Consider the following 17348-nt stretch of genomic DNA (forward strand, 5'->3'; position numbering starts at 1 on the left):
AAAGATTAGAATCCATGGTGTTAGGGGTAAGGTACTTGCATGGATAGAGGATTGGCTAACTGGCAGAAGGCAGAGTGTAGGAATATTTTTCAGGATGGAAGTTAGTGACTAGTGGAGTTCTGCAGGGATCTGTTTTGGGCAACAACTGTTCATGTTATACATTCATGATCTGGACAATGAACTGAGGGCATTGTTGCTTAGTTTGCAGATGACAGAAAGATAGGCGGAGGGACCAGGTAGTATTGAGGAAATGGGGAGGCTGCAGAAGGACTTGGACAGGTTAGGAGAATGAGCAAATTATGTGTCAGAAAGAGTACAGTGTGTGAAGTTATACTTACATCAGGGTGTATAGAGGTGGGGACTATTTTCTAAATGGGTAAAGGCTTTGGAAGACTGAAAGGGACTTTGGAGTCCTGGTTCAGGATTCTCTTAAGGTTAACATGCAGGTTCAGTTGGCATTTAAGAAGGCAAATGCGATGTTAGCATTCATTTCAAGAGGGCTAGACTATAAGAGCAGAGATGTATTGCTGGGGATGTATAAAGCTCTGGACAGATTGAATTTTGAATATTGTGAACAGTTTTGTGCCCTGTGTCTAAGGAAGGATGTGCCGGTCTTGGAGGGATTCCGGAGGATGACCGGCTTGTTATATGAGAGCAGTTTGCATGGCATGGCATGCTAGCTCAGTGGTTAGCACTGCTGCCTCACAGCACAGGGGATCCAGGTTTGATTTCAACCTCAGGCTGTGTGGAGTTTGCACATTCTCCATGTGGCTGTGTGGGTTTCCTCCGGGTGGTCCAGTTTCTTCCCAGAATCCAAGGATGTGCAGTTTAGGTGAATTGATGATGCTAAATTGCCCATAGTGTTCAAGGATGTTTAGGTTAGACACATTAATCAGTGGTAAACGTAGAGTAATAGGATAGGGGAATGGGTCTAGGTGGGTTACTCTTCGGAATATTGGTGTGGACTTGCTGGGCCTAATGGCCTGTTTCTACACTGTAGGGATTCTATGAATCTAGTTGACAACTTTGGGTCTGTACTTGATGGATGAGGATGAATCTGATTGAAACTTACAGAGTACTGAGAGGCCTGGATAAAGTGGACGTGACAAAGATGTTTCCAGTAATCGGAGAGATTTTGACCCAAGAACACAGAGTCAGCATGAAGAGACGACCCCTTAGAACAGAGAGGAGGAATTTCTTCAGTCAGAAGGTGGTTAATCTATGGAACTCATTGCCGCAGTAGACTGTGGAAGCCAAGTCATTGAGTGTATTTAAGATAGAGATAGGTTCTTGATCGGTAAGGCGATCAAGGATTGTGGGAGAAAGCAGGAGAATAGGGTTGAGAAGCACATCACCTTGGTTGAATGGTGGAGCAGTCTCTATGGGCTGAATGATCTAATTCTGCTCCTTGACTTTATTGTCTATGGTAGTGTCCACAGATTTGTATGTGTAATTATGATGTCCAGTGCCTCAGGTGATTCGATGTTGTCCATCAATTCCATTCCTTTTCTTAAACATAGCTAAGTTTGGTACAACTGAGTCATTCGCTCGGCCATTTCAGAGACCATTCAAGGGCAACCATATTACAGTGGATCTTGTGTCACATCAGGCCAGACCAGGTAAGGATGCCAGATTGACTTCCCTAAACAGCACTAGTGAACCAGATTTTATTTCATGACAATGGTGTTAATTCAAGATTTGTTAATATAATTCACATTTCACTACCTGCTGTTTTGGGTTCAAAACTGTGTCATCAGAGCATTAGACTGAGTCTCTATATTACTGGTGCAGTGACCTTTACTACTATACCAATACTATAGAAACTTATGTATTTATGAATTTAGCACACCTTAGTAATAGGCAAATCTATTCCATATACTGGAAGCATAGGACAGTTCTATCAAGGCCGTCAAACCAACATCAGCCCCACCTTTTCACCCTTTGACTCCTTCAGACATCAATGCAGACAAACCTTTGCTTTCCCTATTGAATAGCTACTAATTTCTCAATGTCACCAAATTTCCCAAAAAGTACAAGAATCACTAATTACATTCAGGTTCAACAATAGGTCAAGCTACTCCTCTACCATCACCATCACCACTTGCTTCTCCTTAATGCATCAACTCGCTCTGCATTACTTCCTGTGTTGCATTCTCTGAAATGTGTAATTGTTCTGGTACTTCCCAATGTTGATTTCAACTTGTGTAGAATCTATGACCTGAGTTTAAAGAACTAACACGCCTATTATTCATTTCTGAAACAAATTAAAGCTAAGATGCTAGAATCAATTTGAATTTTTTTGAAATACTGCATCTCTTATGAAGTGTAACAGTAATTTTTCAAAGGGCATCCATAATAAAACCTAAATTCAAATATTGTGCAGATTAGTTTTCAGAACCTCATTCATCACAGTAATGTATTTTTTATACTTCATTTTTGAAAATTGTCTGTGAGAAACCACATCACACAGCAAAAGGTTTCAAATGATTTTCTTTATATGTAGATGATAATCAGAAAATATCCTTCTTAAATGGCACAAACATCAGTAGAATCTCTGTGTCAAATAGATTAGGGAATGAAAAACTGCACCACTCTACAGTGTTAGCTGCTATGTTTAATTGTATTCAAACCGGATGCAGAGCCTTGGCTTTGCTTAAGTTTCTGTTCTGGTTCAGCAAACAGCAAGTTAATCTCATCATGCTCTAAGTTATTTTCTTAGAATTAGTTTTCATTCCAAACTTCTTTTCAACAAGAGGACTTGATAATCATTGAGGATATGATTCTCATTTCATAGCATTCCAACCTCCTCTGCCCTCAACCCACATCTTATTATTGTCTTGATAATGACAACCTTTGAAGGGGTCCTTTCAGCTGATGGGAGCCTAAACATAATCTTAGCAATTGCTGTTCATGTGTGAAACTGGGCAGTAAGAATCTGAAGAGGTAAAAACAATGACTGCAGATGCTGAAAATCAAATACTGGATTAGTGGTGCTGGAAGAGCACAGCAGTTCAGGCAGCATCCAACGAGCAGCGAAATCAACGTTTCGGGCAAAAGCCCTTCATCAGGAATAAAAGCTTTTATTCCTGATGAAGGGCTTTTGCCCGAAACGTTGATTTCGCTGCTCGTTGGATGCTGCCTGAACTGCTGTGCTCTTCCAGCACCACTAATCCAGTAAGAATCTGAAGGCTATTTCATCTGGAGAAGAACACAGCCAAGTCCAATTTGATCATATCTCATAGCCAGGAACATCCAATTTTCAATTGATAACAATTTGAGAAAGGAGTCCTGTTTAATTTGTTCAGTCCCAGACCAGAGACAATAAGGTCAATCATGCCCTAAATTGTGGTTATGCACAATTGAGGTATCATAATCATGATTGATCTTAGTGCCCCTGACTGAGAGATCACATGTGGGACCTTCCTAGTCTGTTAGATTACAGTAAGTCCTTCTTTTATCTCTACTTTATTGTTGCTGCTGACAATTGTTACATTCCAACAGAATTCTACACTGACTATCTCCTCAACAGTTACTTAGATTTATATAACACTATTAATACATAAAATTTGCTTTACAATGGAAAAATTAATGGAATAATTCAAACCATGACAGGAAAGAAAAGACAGGTGACTGGAAGTTCTGTTAAAAATATGATTTTGAAAGAGTGTTTAAAGTTGCAGTGGATTTTATTTAAGGTGTTAAAGAGAGAGAGGCTAAGATTGATTAATCTAAGAGTGGACGAGAGAGAGAGAGAGAGACACGCACACACAAAAACACTGTTAGATAACTGAACAGTCTAGAAAAAAATTAATCAATGGTGTGCGGGCATAGGTAGAACTAAAGACGAGGAAAAGATCCTAAACTTAATATTTTAAAACAGGAAACAACATGTAGGCCAGTGAGGATGTTATAGTGAGGGTCAACTGATATTTGCATCTGGGAGAAGTTAAAGTTTATGATCAACTCCTGTGGAAGTCAAGGTAACAGTGCAGAGTACTAACAGATGCTTGCTGGTCCTTCATTTGATGTACTCCAAAATATAGCAATGGACCACCATTGTCCCACTCCCAAGTGCAGTCATACAGAGCTGGTTACCAAAGGAAAGGTGATTGAGATGGGTGGTGTAGTCACTATATTAAATATTGTAGAGAAATATTATGCATTTAGAAGAATAAATTATAATCTAAGGGAATTATTTTGCAGTTCATTTAATCTTTTGTAAACAGTCAGACTTTACATACAGTAAGGTAAAAATACTGGATTCGTGGTGCTGGAAGAGCACAGCAGTTCAGGCAGCATCCAACGAGCAGCAAAATCGATGTTTCGGGCAAAAGCCCTTCATCAGGAATACAGTAGTTTTATTCATTCATCACTGATTTGGTCAACACTGGCTAGGCCAGAATTTATTACCCATCCCTAATTGTTGAGGGGTAGGCCAGACCAGGTAAGGATGTCAGATTTCCTTCCTAAAGGATCAAGATGAGTTTTTACAATAACTGAAAGTGGTTGCCACTGCTTTAGACTAACTGTTTATTCAGATTTTTAAAAATTCAATTATCACCATCTGCCACAGTGGGATTGGAAGCCATTTTCTCAGAACATTAGCCTGGGGATTTGGATTACTAGCCCAGTGACATCGCCATTACACCATCACCTCCCCTGATAGTTGTGGCTTTTAAATTATTTTCATGTTTCAACTGCAATCACCATTTAAGATAAAATTGTTGTGCCGCAAATAGGTTTCCTGGCATCGTGTCAGAAGGAAAATGGAACATTGATTATTATGGATGAGAATTATTTCCTTTTCTTTGCTAAAGTAATTTTCTCCTGTTTGCAGACCTGCTTTGTAAGAAATCTTTTTGCTTTGGATATTTGTCAAGAGTTTCTCCACACGTAATAGGGACAACACAGATCATATCACCCTGGGGCACTCTTGGGTAGCTCCTCGGATATGGTTATTGAATAGCACAGAAAGAGGCCTAGAACAGGTCGCCTGGTCATGTACAAATTGTGGTAGAATTCCTACAGTGTGGAACAAGGACCCCTGGCATATCAGGTCTGCACTGACTCTCCGAAGAGTATCCCACCCATATCCTGTAACCCTGCATTTTTCATGGCTAATCCACATAAGTTGCACATCCCTGTACACTACAGGGCAAATTAGCTTGGCCAATCCATCTAACCTGCACATCTTTGGACTGTTGGAAGAAACTGGAGCACCTGGCGGAAACCCATGCAGACGCGTGGAGAACATGAAAACTCTACACAGGCAGTCTCCCAAGGTTGAAATCAAACCTGGTTACCTAATGGTGTGAGGCAGCACTGTTAACTATTGAGTCACCATGCTGTCCCGATGGTGTCTGTATGGATGAATAGTGAAAGCAAAGTTGATTTGAAAATAAAGAAACACTGATTATGTTGGAAAGCTAAAATAAAACAGGAATTCTTCATGATTTTTATATCAGTTTGAACTATTTCTGTTTCCATATTTTCTATTTTTCTTAATTAATTGAAATTCTCAAACTGATGGTAATTGAACTCATAGTCTCCAAATTAAACTTCCAAAATTCTGCATTAGTGTGGAAACAGGCCATTCGGCCCAACCCTTTGAAGAGGATCCCATTGCTACAATCATAATCACTCCAACAAACTTTCAATTTTCTTTTTCATAAAATGCATATTGATTTGGAAAAGCATGTCTTCTTTTAAGAATCATGTTTGTACAATTCTGAAAATTTTTGTTACGTCACCTATTTTTATTGGGTTTGTTTGAATAGTTAGGACTGATAACATCTCTTGGTGGATGCTCCTGGAAGAGTTTTTGAATAATTGCAAATAGTGACACCGACTCATTCTTTATGGCTGTACTGATGACAATTCAGTTTATTAGGAGTCAGGCTCAGCCTCTCATTCAATCCATTAGCCAGTGACCATACTATCCACACTCAATCATTCAATTAAAGAAAAGGATGCCAATATTAATCATGATCTTTTATATCAATTTGATAATTACAATGGATACCGAGGGTTAGGCTATAATTCAAATTAAGGAAAACACAAATCATTTAGGGAAACGGAACTTCAGTTGTACTGACTGTTTATCCTGGGAATAAATTTTAAACTGTAAAATAATTGTAAGCTGATTACTTGGGCAGTGTAGTTAGTATGGCACACTGGTCTGATAAATATTTAGGGTTAAATTTCAATGTTGGAGCTCATCAAAAGCATTATTAGATTGACACCCTTTTTTTGTCCCTTTATAGTTCTCCTTTTTACTGAAGATATTAGAAAGGTAAATCAGGCTGCATGTATAAAATGTCAGCCAATCTGCCACTGCCTGCATTGCTGAAGTTAAATTTTACCCCTATTTTATTAATGTGCCTCAGTGACAAAGATGACCACTTTTATGATGGTCAACTAGCAAAATGTGGTGGTCAGTTGCTTGTGCTGGGAATGAAGTGACTGCATCTTGTACCTCCTAACTTTACAGAAGTAAGTTAAAACTTGCCTTTTTGGTGCCTGTACTGCTGTTCTGCCAGTAAAACTGGCTGGAAAGTATACCACACCCACTCTGCTCCATTATATATTAAATTGTAAGAAGCAACACATTACAATTAATTCCCCCACATGTCACCACCTGAATTGGATGCCTCTGAGCCTGAACATTTGTCAAAAAATATTTAAATTTCCTTGAGCCTAAGAAGTGAGTGGGCGATGGGAAGAAGAAACAGTGGAAAGTTACAATTTCATTCATTCCACTGATAGAGCAGAGTCAGAGGAAATTCAGGGCTTTTATTACCAACAAATTACTAACAGGAAAGTTAGAATTTACTACCCATTTTGACCTATTCACAAGTTATCATATGTTAGAATTATTTTGAACTGATGATAGGAGTTGCCTACTAATAATGTTAGCACAGAACTGCCACTCACAAGGCATTGTAATGATAATTCAAAAATATCTTGATTACATCGCTGAGTAAAAAAAAAGTCGCAAGGTTTGAAACTTTGCTGGAATTGTATTTGGGAGGATAGTGGTGAAAAATGCACTCTTAACACATACTTCTTATTGAAGAATCCTGCTGAACATGATTTAATTATCATAATTTGAAAATTACTGAAATGTTCTGGGAGTTGTATGAACATAATGCTGAAATGCTGTTTGCAAAGGTTATCATGGAATGATCCAGAAAATAATCAATTTACTCCAGGTGGCTTTTTTTATCCTGTAGAAAATATTTACGGGAGTAAAATTAGATTTTCTCTTTAATCCTTCACTGCTAGAGATTGAAACCAAGGGCAGTTATTCAATACTCTTTCATTGGCCCATTCATCTCTACCCACAACCTCAGCCTTGGCCTCCTTCACCACCTGGCCTTAATCTGAACTATTGAATCAGAAATAATTGTTTCATCAATAAAGTACCATGATAGGAAATTAAGATATATGTTCCAGTATCAGTTGATTTAAAGTGTCCTGTACCAGAGCCGTAAGATTAGACTGTCATTTCCATGTTATGGTGTTTAACAGAAATGCATCAACACACAGGTTTATATTCTGACTTCAAACTCATTCATGGCTCAAGCATGTTGTATTCCCAAGTGCATTATCTTCTATAATTGCTTTTCTTCAAAGGATTGTTCTCACTAAGTTTGCAATTTGTTACATTTGGTATAACCATGGCTGTGTCAAAGTTTACTTGAACAATTTTGATATTTTGGTCATGACAAAAAACATGGGCCCCTAATATATTTTTTCTTTTAGGAAGGCTTTTGTTCTGCAAACAATAATGAATATATTCAGTTTATAAATGATGTTAATTATTTTGTAGGTGTTAGTTTTAAAATACAATGTTTTAATTAAATAGATTTTTGTTGCAAAAGTACAAAGATATAGACTGGAAAAAATTGAACTCAATTTTTTACGATATATAACTATTAGCTGCTGCTGAAGTCCAAAGATCATGGCATCTATTGAAATTGTTTTTATAAAAAGGACAATTTGTTCCTCCGAAAACAAGTTTTACCAGTTTATAAAAAGGCAGGTGGATACTGATATTCAGTATTGTAATGACTAAAGTCTTACAAAGGTAACGCGCTCTCAAGTTTGGCATCTGGTGTTACACAGATCAGCAAAGTCCCAGCTTCAACTTCCAGTCTATACTGAGTCAGTCAATTTCAGGACAACATTAAGAATGTTAACACTGACCACAATGCTGCTTGAGTTAGGGATAGAAAAAAATAGATTTCTGGTTCAGATCACTGATTATGTGACTTCTAGTGGAAAAGTTGTGTGGACATCAAAGGGGAACAGTTCATGGTTAGCGTAGGATGTCTAGAACCTATGGAGCTGTATCCAAGGTGCATCAATACCGTCAGGAGAGCAAAGGATAAAGTTGGAATTGAAAGAAATATGGCTTGTATATAGCTTCACTAGTGTGAAATTCAACAGCAGAAAAAGATTTACACCATGTGATTAAAGTGGAAACCGAGTATCCATGAGATGAAATGACTGATGCTCAGTTTACATCTACAGGATAGATATATATCTTAATTTTTCCTTCTAGCTGGGGAAGATGCTAAGAAGTCCCTTCATGAAGTTTGTGATGCATGCAGCATCCTTCATCATCTTTCTGTGTTTACTAGTATTTAATGCCTCTGACAGATTTGAAGGCATCAAAACCTTACCCAATGTCACTGTTATCGATTACCCTAAACAAGTCTTCAGAATGAAAACTACTATGTTTACCTGGACGGAAATGCTAATTATGGTGTGGATACTGGGTAAGTAGTATTATATCTGAGCTATTAATATCGAAATATTTCTCACTTTTTTAAAGAACCTTGTATACATTAAGTATTCCAAAATTCCTTTGTAGGAATGATGTGGACTGAGTGTAAAGAAATCTGGACAGAAGGACCACGGGAATACATTTTCCAAATGTGGAATCTTTTAGATTTTGGAATGTTATCCATTTTTATTGCTGCATTTACAGCAAGATTCCTGGCATTTCTGGAAGCTTCTAAAGCACAGCAGTATGTAGATGAACATGTTGAGGAGAACGATCTATCACTTGTAACACTTCCACCAGAAGTTGAATATTACACTTATGGTAAGGTAACATTGTACAAGTAACATTAATAAAACTGTGTCCTTTTATTTATCTGTACACTCATATTAAGGTAAGCTAGTAATATGAAATCTCTGAATTAACCATGTCAGTTGTATGAAGCGATATATGGATGTTAATGGAGTACACCACTAATTTGATGTTGTTACATAAAGATTTAATCTAGACCTTTCCTGCTGAATTGCTTTAACAGTAGTTTGACAGAAACCCCAACCACATGCTTGAATATTTCACCAAATCTTACTGTAGAAGTGACTTTAGGTACCTGTTACTAGTTCAATCCTGCAGAATCTTTATTGTAGCACAATCTGAAGGAATTGCTTAGGAAATTGAGTTTTCCACTGGGAAGTTCAGCTACACCTGGAATTCTCCAAACATCTTCATAAAAATTGGAGATTTCAGATGGTTCCATTGAATGAAGTAAAATTGTTACACATAAAAATATTCAACTAACTCCTGAGTAAATTATTACACTTACCTTATTCACAAACCCCAGATCCCTTATATCCACCAGACCCTGAACTGACAACCCCGGGACACACTACCCCAAACGCCTATGTACCAACATTGCGCTCTCACCCCATTGGTTAGGAACTGACAACCTGTTCCCCACTCCCTACTTGGGGACCCTGGCCTTGCTTTGGGACCTGACACATGCCCAACCCCCTGCCAAAATCCAACACCACTCTGGAACTGGAAAACATTCCCTGTAAGCATGGGAACCAACCCCACCCTCCAAAGTCAACATCCCTGCCCCAGTCTACAACAGAAACCCCACCATTGCCAGACCTGACCCAACCCTTGAACATCAGCACCATTTCCATGAGACTCAATTCCCTGTCCCATTCCCACTATCACTAACAACACAACCTGACCCAATATACCTGTTGCCAGCCCCTCTGCCTGTTGCACCAGATCCAACCCTACCCCCACCTGACCCAACACCCCCAATTTGCTGGACCCAAATCTTGGAGACCTGACACCTACTGTCTTCCCCTCCTCGGATCTGATTTCTTCAAGCCAACATGACTTACCCTTAATATTTACCTGCCTCTTTGCCACCTTGCACACTGATACCCTACACCCTCCCTGTTTGGCATCCTAGCACCGTATCTCTGAACACTTGACATCCTACATCCTACTTGCCTGACACCCTTCTACCCATCTGGCAGCAAACACTCCCAACACACTGATGTCATATGGTTTGACAGCCGTTGCCCAAGTGGTTGTTAGCACCATTAAATTTCAGAAAATAGCAGCTGATTGCTGTGAAACAGGGCATAGCTTCCCTTCGTCTGTCAGTTCTACACTAGATAAGAACTGTCAGAATGGAATTAGGCCTCCGCATTTGTGAGAGGCCCTGAGCAAACATCTCCTCAGAAATGTGGAGCACCATTCTTTGTTAAAAAAAGAAGGGCAGGTGGTGATTCACATGGGATTGCCACTCACAAGAAAACCTGGTCCAATGTTTGGCACTAATTAATACCTACTATGTCAGTAAACATGTACTTACACTGGAATGGACAAAGCTTAACTTTCTTTGCATGTTTAGTTTGCATTTAAATGAGACACTTACATAGTGTCTTTCACAGCCACCAGATGTCTCCAAGTGCTTTGCAGCCAATTCAGTAATTTTAAAGTTTAGGCACTTGCAAAAAAGAAATTGTAGCAGCCAGTCTGCTCACAACAAACTCCCTTCAACAGTAATCTGTTAATGATTAGATAATTTGACGGGTTTTTTTGTGACATTGAATAATTACTGGCCTGGACACCAAAGAATAACTCTCATGCTGTTCCACAAAAACATGACAGGACATTGACCTACTGAGAAGGAAAACAATGCCTCAGTTTAATGTCTCACCTGAAACACAACATTTTTGACAATGAAACATTTCTTCAGTATTGCGCTAGGATGTCAGCCTTATTTTATTTCTGTCCAAGTCCTGAAGTGAATCTAGAACTCATAACCTTCTGACTCGAGAGGTCAGAGTTCTCGTGGAACAACTTAATGGCATTCAATACATTTCAATTGTTAGGGAAACAGTGATATTCATGAAGCTAACAGAAGAAAACAGCAAATGGGATCTGAATGGCCTACTCCTTGTAATTCCTATGTATATACGTTTGTGTATACAATGCAGCTTGTCGTTATTTCAGTTTAACCATGCATCAACCCTTCCTGAAATTATTGCATCATTTACACATAAGAAATAGAGAGCATCATTAGCCTTGCTATTACTTTGACAGACAATCAGGTGCAGGATTTCTTCTGAAAACAATGGAAGAAGGGTTCAAGGATATCTGCTGCCAAGATTGATTTAAAGAAGTGAGATTCATCATACAGTACTTGCATTTTGACTTCCTTCTACATGAACATCATGCAGATATTTTGACATGATCATTGACATTTCATGGGTATCATTGACACCCAGAAAGATCAACAAATGTAATAATATTCTGTACAAGAACCAAAATGCAGCATTGACATGTGAACTGTTGTAGGCTTCTCTAAAATAATTTGCTTTATTTCCCTGACAATCTGCCTGCTCACACTTCAAATTGTGATAGGTTTGCTCAAATGGAAATAATTTAACATATTTTTCAATAATGCAAAACAAAGAAAACATGTCGATTAAGAAAATATTTTCTGTACTCACCACCAAAGGAAAAACCCATCAGATCAATGTATCAGGTTTGCTGGTTTATTCCCAGGAGCACGGGTTAGCAGCTGGTCTCTCAAAGTTAATGACCAGAATTACTGCAATTGTATATTTGTTAAGAGTAACAGTCAGATCAAGTTGAAGTCACTTAAATTCAAAAAGACTTAATAAACAACCTAATTGTAGTAAGTTGAGTGTCAGAGAAGAGATGAGAACAAAGGTGGAAACAGGCCTGAAAAGAAACTGAAAAGAAAACTGTAAATATTCTATTCAATGAACAAGAGAAAACACACCCAGAATTTGGGAAGACAAAATTCAGAACTTCACTATAAAATAGATAGAAACCTTAGATAAATTACCCCTTTAAAACAGTACATTCCTGGAGAATGTGAAAGGTCATCAACCTAAAATGCTAAATCCACTCCTTTCTTCACACATGTTGCCAGAGCTGCTGAGCATTTCCATCTCATTGTGTTTTTATTTCAGATTTCCAGCATTGACAGTAGTTTGCTTTGTATTCCTGTTATCTACTTATCCTATTTGTCCCAGAGTGTGAAGAGACTAGGACATAAGGCAAACCCACGTAAGGTGGATGCAAATTGAGGCAGAAGAGACTGGAAATCTGAACTTGTGACTTCTTTTCTGCCAACCCCAATTTTCATTAGTGCAGAAAATATGGTGGTTAAGGAGCCAATATATAAGAAAACTGACATCAGGGCTCCCTATCACTGCCAACCTCGATTTTTGCATTAAATTGTTTTTGAGATTTTTAGCTAACTTGGGAATTTCTGAAGCTTATGTGAAGCATGTCAGGTCAGAGAGGATTTAAGCCCATTCTGAAGTTGGGAACTTAATGACAATTAACTTTGGTGTTGCTATCACATATCATAATTAGAAGTTGTACAGTAATTTAAGTTTATTTTGAATGTAGTGATTTATAATGGGGCTTTGGTCTTAGAAGGTAAGTGACGATTAATTGACCAACATTGTGAACGTATTCAGATGCATTTGGCGACTTTCACCAGTGGATAATTTTCTCATCAGTCTTTACAGTGGAAGATTCTTTGAACATTCCATTAATGCTAAAGAATATGGAGCAGGAATTAAATACCATCACTAGAGAAATAGTATTAGACAAACTAAATGGGGCTAAAGGCAAATAGGTCCCTTGGTCCTGATGGATTGCATCCTAAGATCCTAAAAGAGGTAGCTAGAGTGATAGTGGCATAGAGTCATACAGAACAGAAACAGACGTTTTGGTCCAACTTGACCGTGCCAACCAAGTTTCCCAAACTAAACTAGTCCCACTTGTCTGTGTTTGGTCCATATCCCTCTAAACTTTTCCTATTCGTGTACCTGTCCAAATGTAACTGTACCTGCATCTACCGCTTCCTCTGGCAGTTTGTTGGATGCAGTTATTGTAATTTTCCAAAATTCCTTTGATTCTGAAGAAGTAACAGAGGATTGGAAAACTGCTAATGTGAGACTGCTGTTCAAAAGGGAAGAAGGCAAAAAGTGGATTACTACAGGCTGATTAACATGGCATATATTGTTGAAAATGTGTTGGAATCAGTAATGGAGGAAAGACATTGAACAACTCTCAGCTCCCAAGATGAAGATGTGGGTCAGTTTGAAGTTCCTGAGTCATTGAAAGAATCAATAATATCTCTTATATCATCATCTACCTCATCATATTTTTCATTTCCAGTCAACATTATAGTTTATTTGAAGGAACAGATAAGCATCCTATCACTTTCATTTTCCTGGAATGAATATAAAGATTGCTCAATAATAAACATTTGTTAAACGTTAAATTTGAATGCATTCTAATTTTACAGCAGATGATAAATAATGGGTAATTTTGCAATCTGTAATCAAGAGGCTTGGCTAAAGTTCATTTCATTGGCTGAAGGAAGCATCTTAACATATTGATTTGTTGAAATAAAGATTAACAAAGATCATATAAACACTGACAGAAAAGCAACCAGATGACTGGATTTAATTAAGGCATATCATAAGAATTTAATTATTTTTCAAACTGATTCCAACTGATATTTTTATTTTTAACTCAACTGAAATTAAAGATGTATCAATGATGATTATAACATGATTTTTATTATGTCTATGCAATATTCTATGATAGCAACAAAGATAAACTATCTCTTCTTCCTGAGTTTGCAGTCGATAAGGCAGTTGACTACATTTTCCTTTCTACTGTCTGGATGGGTAAGGCTGTACTTACGTGGTACCATTTCCAGCTCCCTAATTTTAGCCACAGTATCACTTTCAATGACTTCTCTTTCTGCTCTGTCACCCTTATTTATGGTAATGATAAGGATCTTTCTTCAGTGGCCCTCTCATCTAAATGCTGCCCCCTCAGCAACATAATAGCAAAAGCAAGTTTTGTTACCACCATGTTCACTGTATTGTCGGACTGCTTGTCTATCTCCCAGTACTGAATGAATAGAAGTTCCCTCTAAGTATATATAGAGAAGATTAAAGTTATTATCTTTGGTCCCCATCTATTTCCTAGTTACCAATACCATCTGTCTCCTTGAAACCTTGGTTTTATATTTGCCCCAAGGTGAGCATTAAAGTAGATATCTACATCATCACTAAAAATGTCTATTGCAACCAGTTCCACCCAAGCTCACTTTTGCTGAAACCCTTATCCATGCCTTGCTACTTCTAAATTCTATTGTTCCAATGCACTCTTGACTGCACTTGAATCCATAGTCAACTCTCTATAAACTCGCAGTAATCAAAACTGCACTGCCTGTGTCCATCTTTGCAGTTACACTGCAAATTTTTGCTATAAATTCTGTGTTACGATCGAGCCCTCCACTATCACCTGATGAAGGAGCGTCGCTCTGAAAGCTAGTGTGCTTCCAATTAAACCTGTTGGACTATAACCTGGTGTTGTGTCATTTTTAACTCCATATTTGCAATAAGTCATGTTCACCTGTCATCAATTTTCACTGACCTCCAATGCTTTGATTAACATTTGCATTCTTGTTTTCAAATCCCTCCATGGCTTGACTTCTCCCTATCTCACTAGCTGCAGTCTCACATCTCTCCAAGATATTTGTGCTCATTTAATTCTGGCCTCTTGAGAGTCCCTGATTTTAAGGATGGTCATGATTTCAGCTGCGTAGACTTAAACTGTGGATGTCCATTCCAAATCCTGCCTCTATCTTTCTGTTTCTTTAACTTTTGAGCTTTGATATGACCTATGTGGTTCAGTGTACAATTTTATAAAATAACGCTGCTGTGAATCACCTTATTAAAGGTGGTATTTAAATATAAGCTGTTGTTGACAAAAAAACTTTAAATGGAATTGGTAGCGAGAGCACAATGTGGTGAGAATCAAAGACAATAGCTTTTGGTTTTCTAATATTGACTTGGAGGAAATGTTTGTTCTGTACTGGATCTTAGTTGTCAAGCAGTTCAGCAATTTAGATGCACAGGAGGGGTTGAGCAAGATAGTAATGATGAGGTAGAGTTGTGTGCCATCAATGTGCACCTAGAAATGGACGCTTTCGGATGATATTACTAAGGGTACCATTTAGGTGAGAAGCTGGAGAGGACCAAGAATAGACAGTTGGGGGAGGCTGAAGGTGATATTGCAATTGGAGCCATTACAGGTGAGTCACTCGGCTACAATTTGATAAATAAAAATGGAATTAAGCAAGTGTAGTCCCACCCGGTTGGACGTTGGTGAAGAGACATTGGAGGAGGAAAATACAATTGATCTTGTCAGAGATTGCAGATATCAGAGAAAAAATGATGACAGATTACCATTATCGCAGTTACATCAGATGTCATTTGTAAATTTGATAGAACTATGTGACAGGGATGGAAACAGGGATTCATTCAAGCAAAAGGTTCTGGGAATAAAATGGACACAGATTTGTGGGTTTCATGAACTTTGGTGAGGAACGGGAGCTGGAGATGGATTTGCCATTTACAAGAATGCAGAAATGACATTACAATGGTTAACCACACAGATACATGCGTAATGTATTATTGCTTATTCTGTTCTACTGCCCTCCCTGGTGCTTGAGATTGACACCAGTCCCAGTAATGAAAATCTTACCTGGGAAAGTGAAATCAGACTTGGGACTAGCTTTTACATTCTCCTGCCAGTGGATTAGAAGGAGGGGGAATGGGGGAAGCAGGTTAAATCTAAAGGATAACCTGCCAACTGCCAAACCGTCCGACCATGTCTCCGCCTCAGTTTTCTTGGGAGGGGAATGAGGCAGAGGCCTGCCACCAGCGAGCAAATTGAGGTGATTTACAGCCTCAATCCACCACTACTGGCAGGAGAGACCAATGCCAAGTGGCCAGACATGCAGCTTCCCTGCACAGGCTGATGTTGGGCTGGGACAAGTGCATCAAAGGGTTCCCTACTAGCTACCTACCGGGTTTCCCCTCTCAAACCCTACCCCTCACCCCTGCCTCTCTGAACCCTTTACCAATCTCAAAATGCCCAAACTGTTCCAGTCTAACACTGAACGTGTTCTCAAGCCTCAAGTGCAATACTTATAGTGGCCAATGCTCATGCTCACTACCAGTATTAGAGAGCGGCCAGCTTTTGATTGGATGCCAGCTGTTTGAATTGGGAAATCCTGTTCATGAGGGCTAGAAATCTAACTTCCAGTCTATTCATAGTCAATTGGTTCTTCCCCCAGGCTCCTCATTGATGTTTCAGACAGGGTGGGGTTGGGCAGTGACCACCACATCTTCTCATTTTCACCAATGATTTGGATTTAATGTCTGGGATACAGTTTAAACAACCAGGAGTAGAATTTATATATAATAGTGAGCTACAAGGAGCAGGAATAACTTATATTTATTTTCACTATTTTATGGCATTCAATTAAAATCCTTTAATTAAATGTTGAGTGAGCTGAGGATTGATGTTTGTGCTAGGGATAGTACAGGTTAGTTATGACGCACTTTACTGAGCACAAACCATATAGCTATATAGGTGAATAATAGCAGCAGACATGATCTATATGGACTTCAGTAAGGCATTCAACAAGGGTCCTCATGGTAGTCTGGTTAGCAAGGTTAGATCTCATGGAATACAAGGAAAACTAGCCATTTGGCTACAGAACTCGCTCACAGATAGAAGAACAGAGGGTGGTGGTGGATGGTTGCTTTTCAGACTGAAGGCCTATGACCAGTGGTGTACCACAATGATCAGTGGTGGGTCCACTACTTTTCGTCATTTATATGACAATAGACAATAGACAATCGGTGCAGGAGTAGGCCATTCTGCCCTTCGAGCCTGCACCACCATTCAATATGATCATGGCTGACCATCCTTAATCAGTATACTGTTCCTGCCTTATCTCCATAACCCTTGATATAAATGAACATAGGAGGTATAATTGGTAAGTTTGCAGATGACATCAAAATTGAAGGTGTAGTGGACAGCGAAGAAGGTCACCTCAGATTACAACAGGATTTTGATCAGATGGGCCAGTGGGCTGAGGAGTGGCAGATGGAGTTTAATTTAGATAAATGTGAGATTCTGCATTTTGGAAAAGCAA

The 17348-nt window shown here is 38.7% G+C and overlaps 1 protein-coding gene across 3 annotated transcripts in view; it reads left to right on the top strand.

Moving 5' to 3' along the window:
* Positions 1-17348, top strand: part of LOC140485736 (short transient receptor potential channel 3-like) — a 190820-nt gene that overhangs the window by 131332 nt on the left and 42140 nt on the right. For all 3 annotated transcript variants that reach the window (XM_072584215.1, XM_072584213.1, XM_072584214.1), the window contains 2 exons: positions 8567-8783; positions 8879-9112. In XM_072584215.1, the coding sequence (XP_072440316.1) occupies positions 8567-8783; positions 8879-9112 (451 nt within the window). The remainder of the gene's footprint in view (positions 1-8566; positions 8784-8878; positions 9113-17348) is intronic.

The sequence above is a fragment of the Chiloscyllium punctatum genome, chromosome 14, assembly GCF_047496795.1.
Source record: "Chiloscyllium punctatum isolate Juve2018m chromosome 14, sChiPun1.3, whole genome shotgun sequence".
NCBI lineage: Eukaryota > Metazoa > Chordata > Chondrichthyes > Orectolobiformes > Hemiscylliidae > Chiloscyllium > Chiloscyllium punctatum.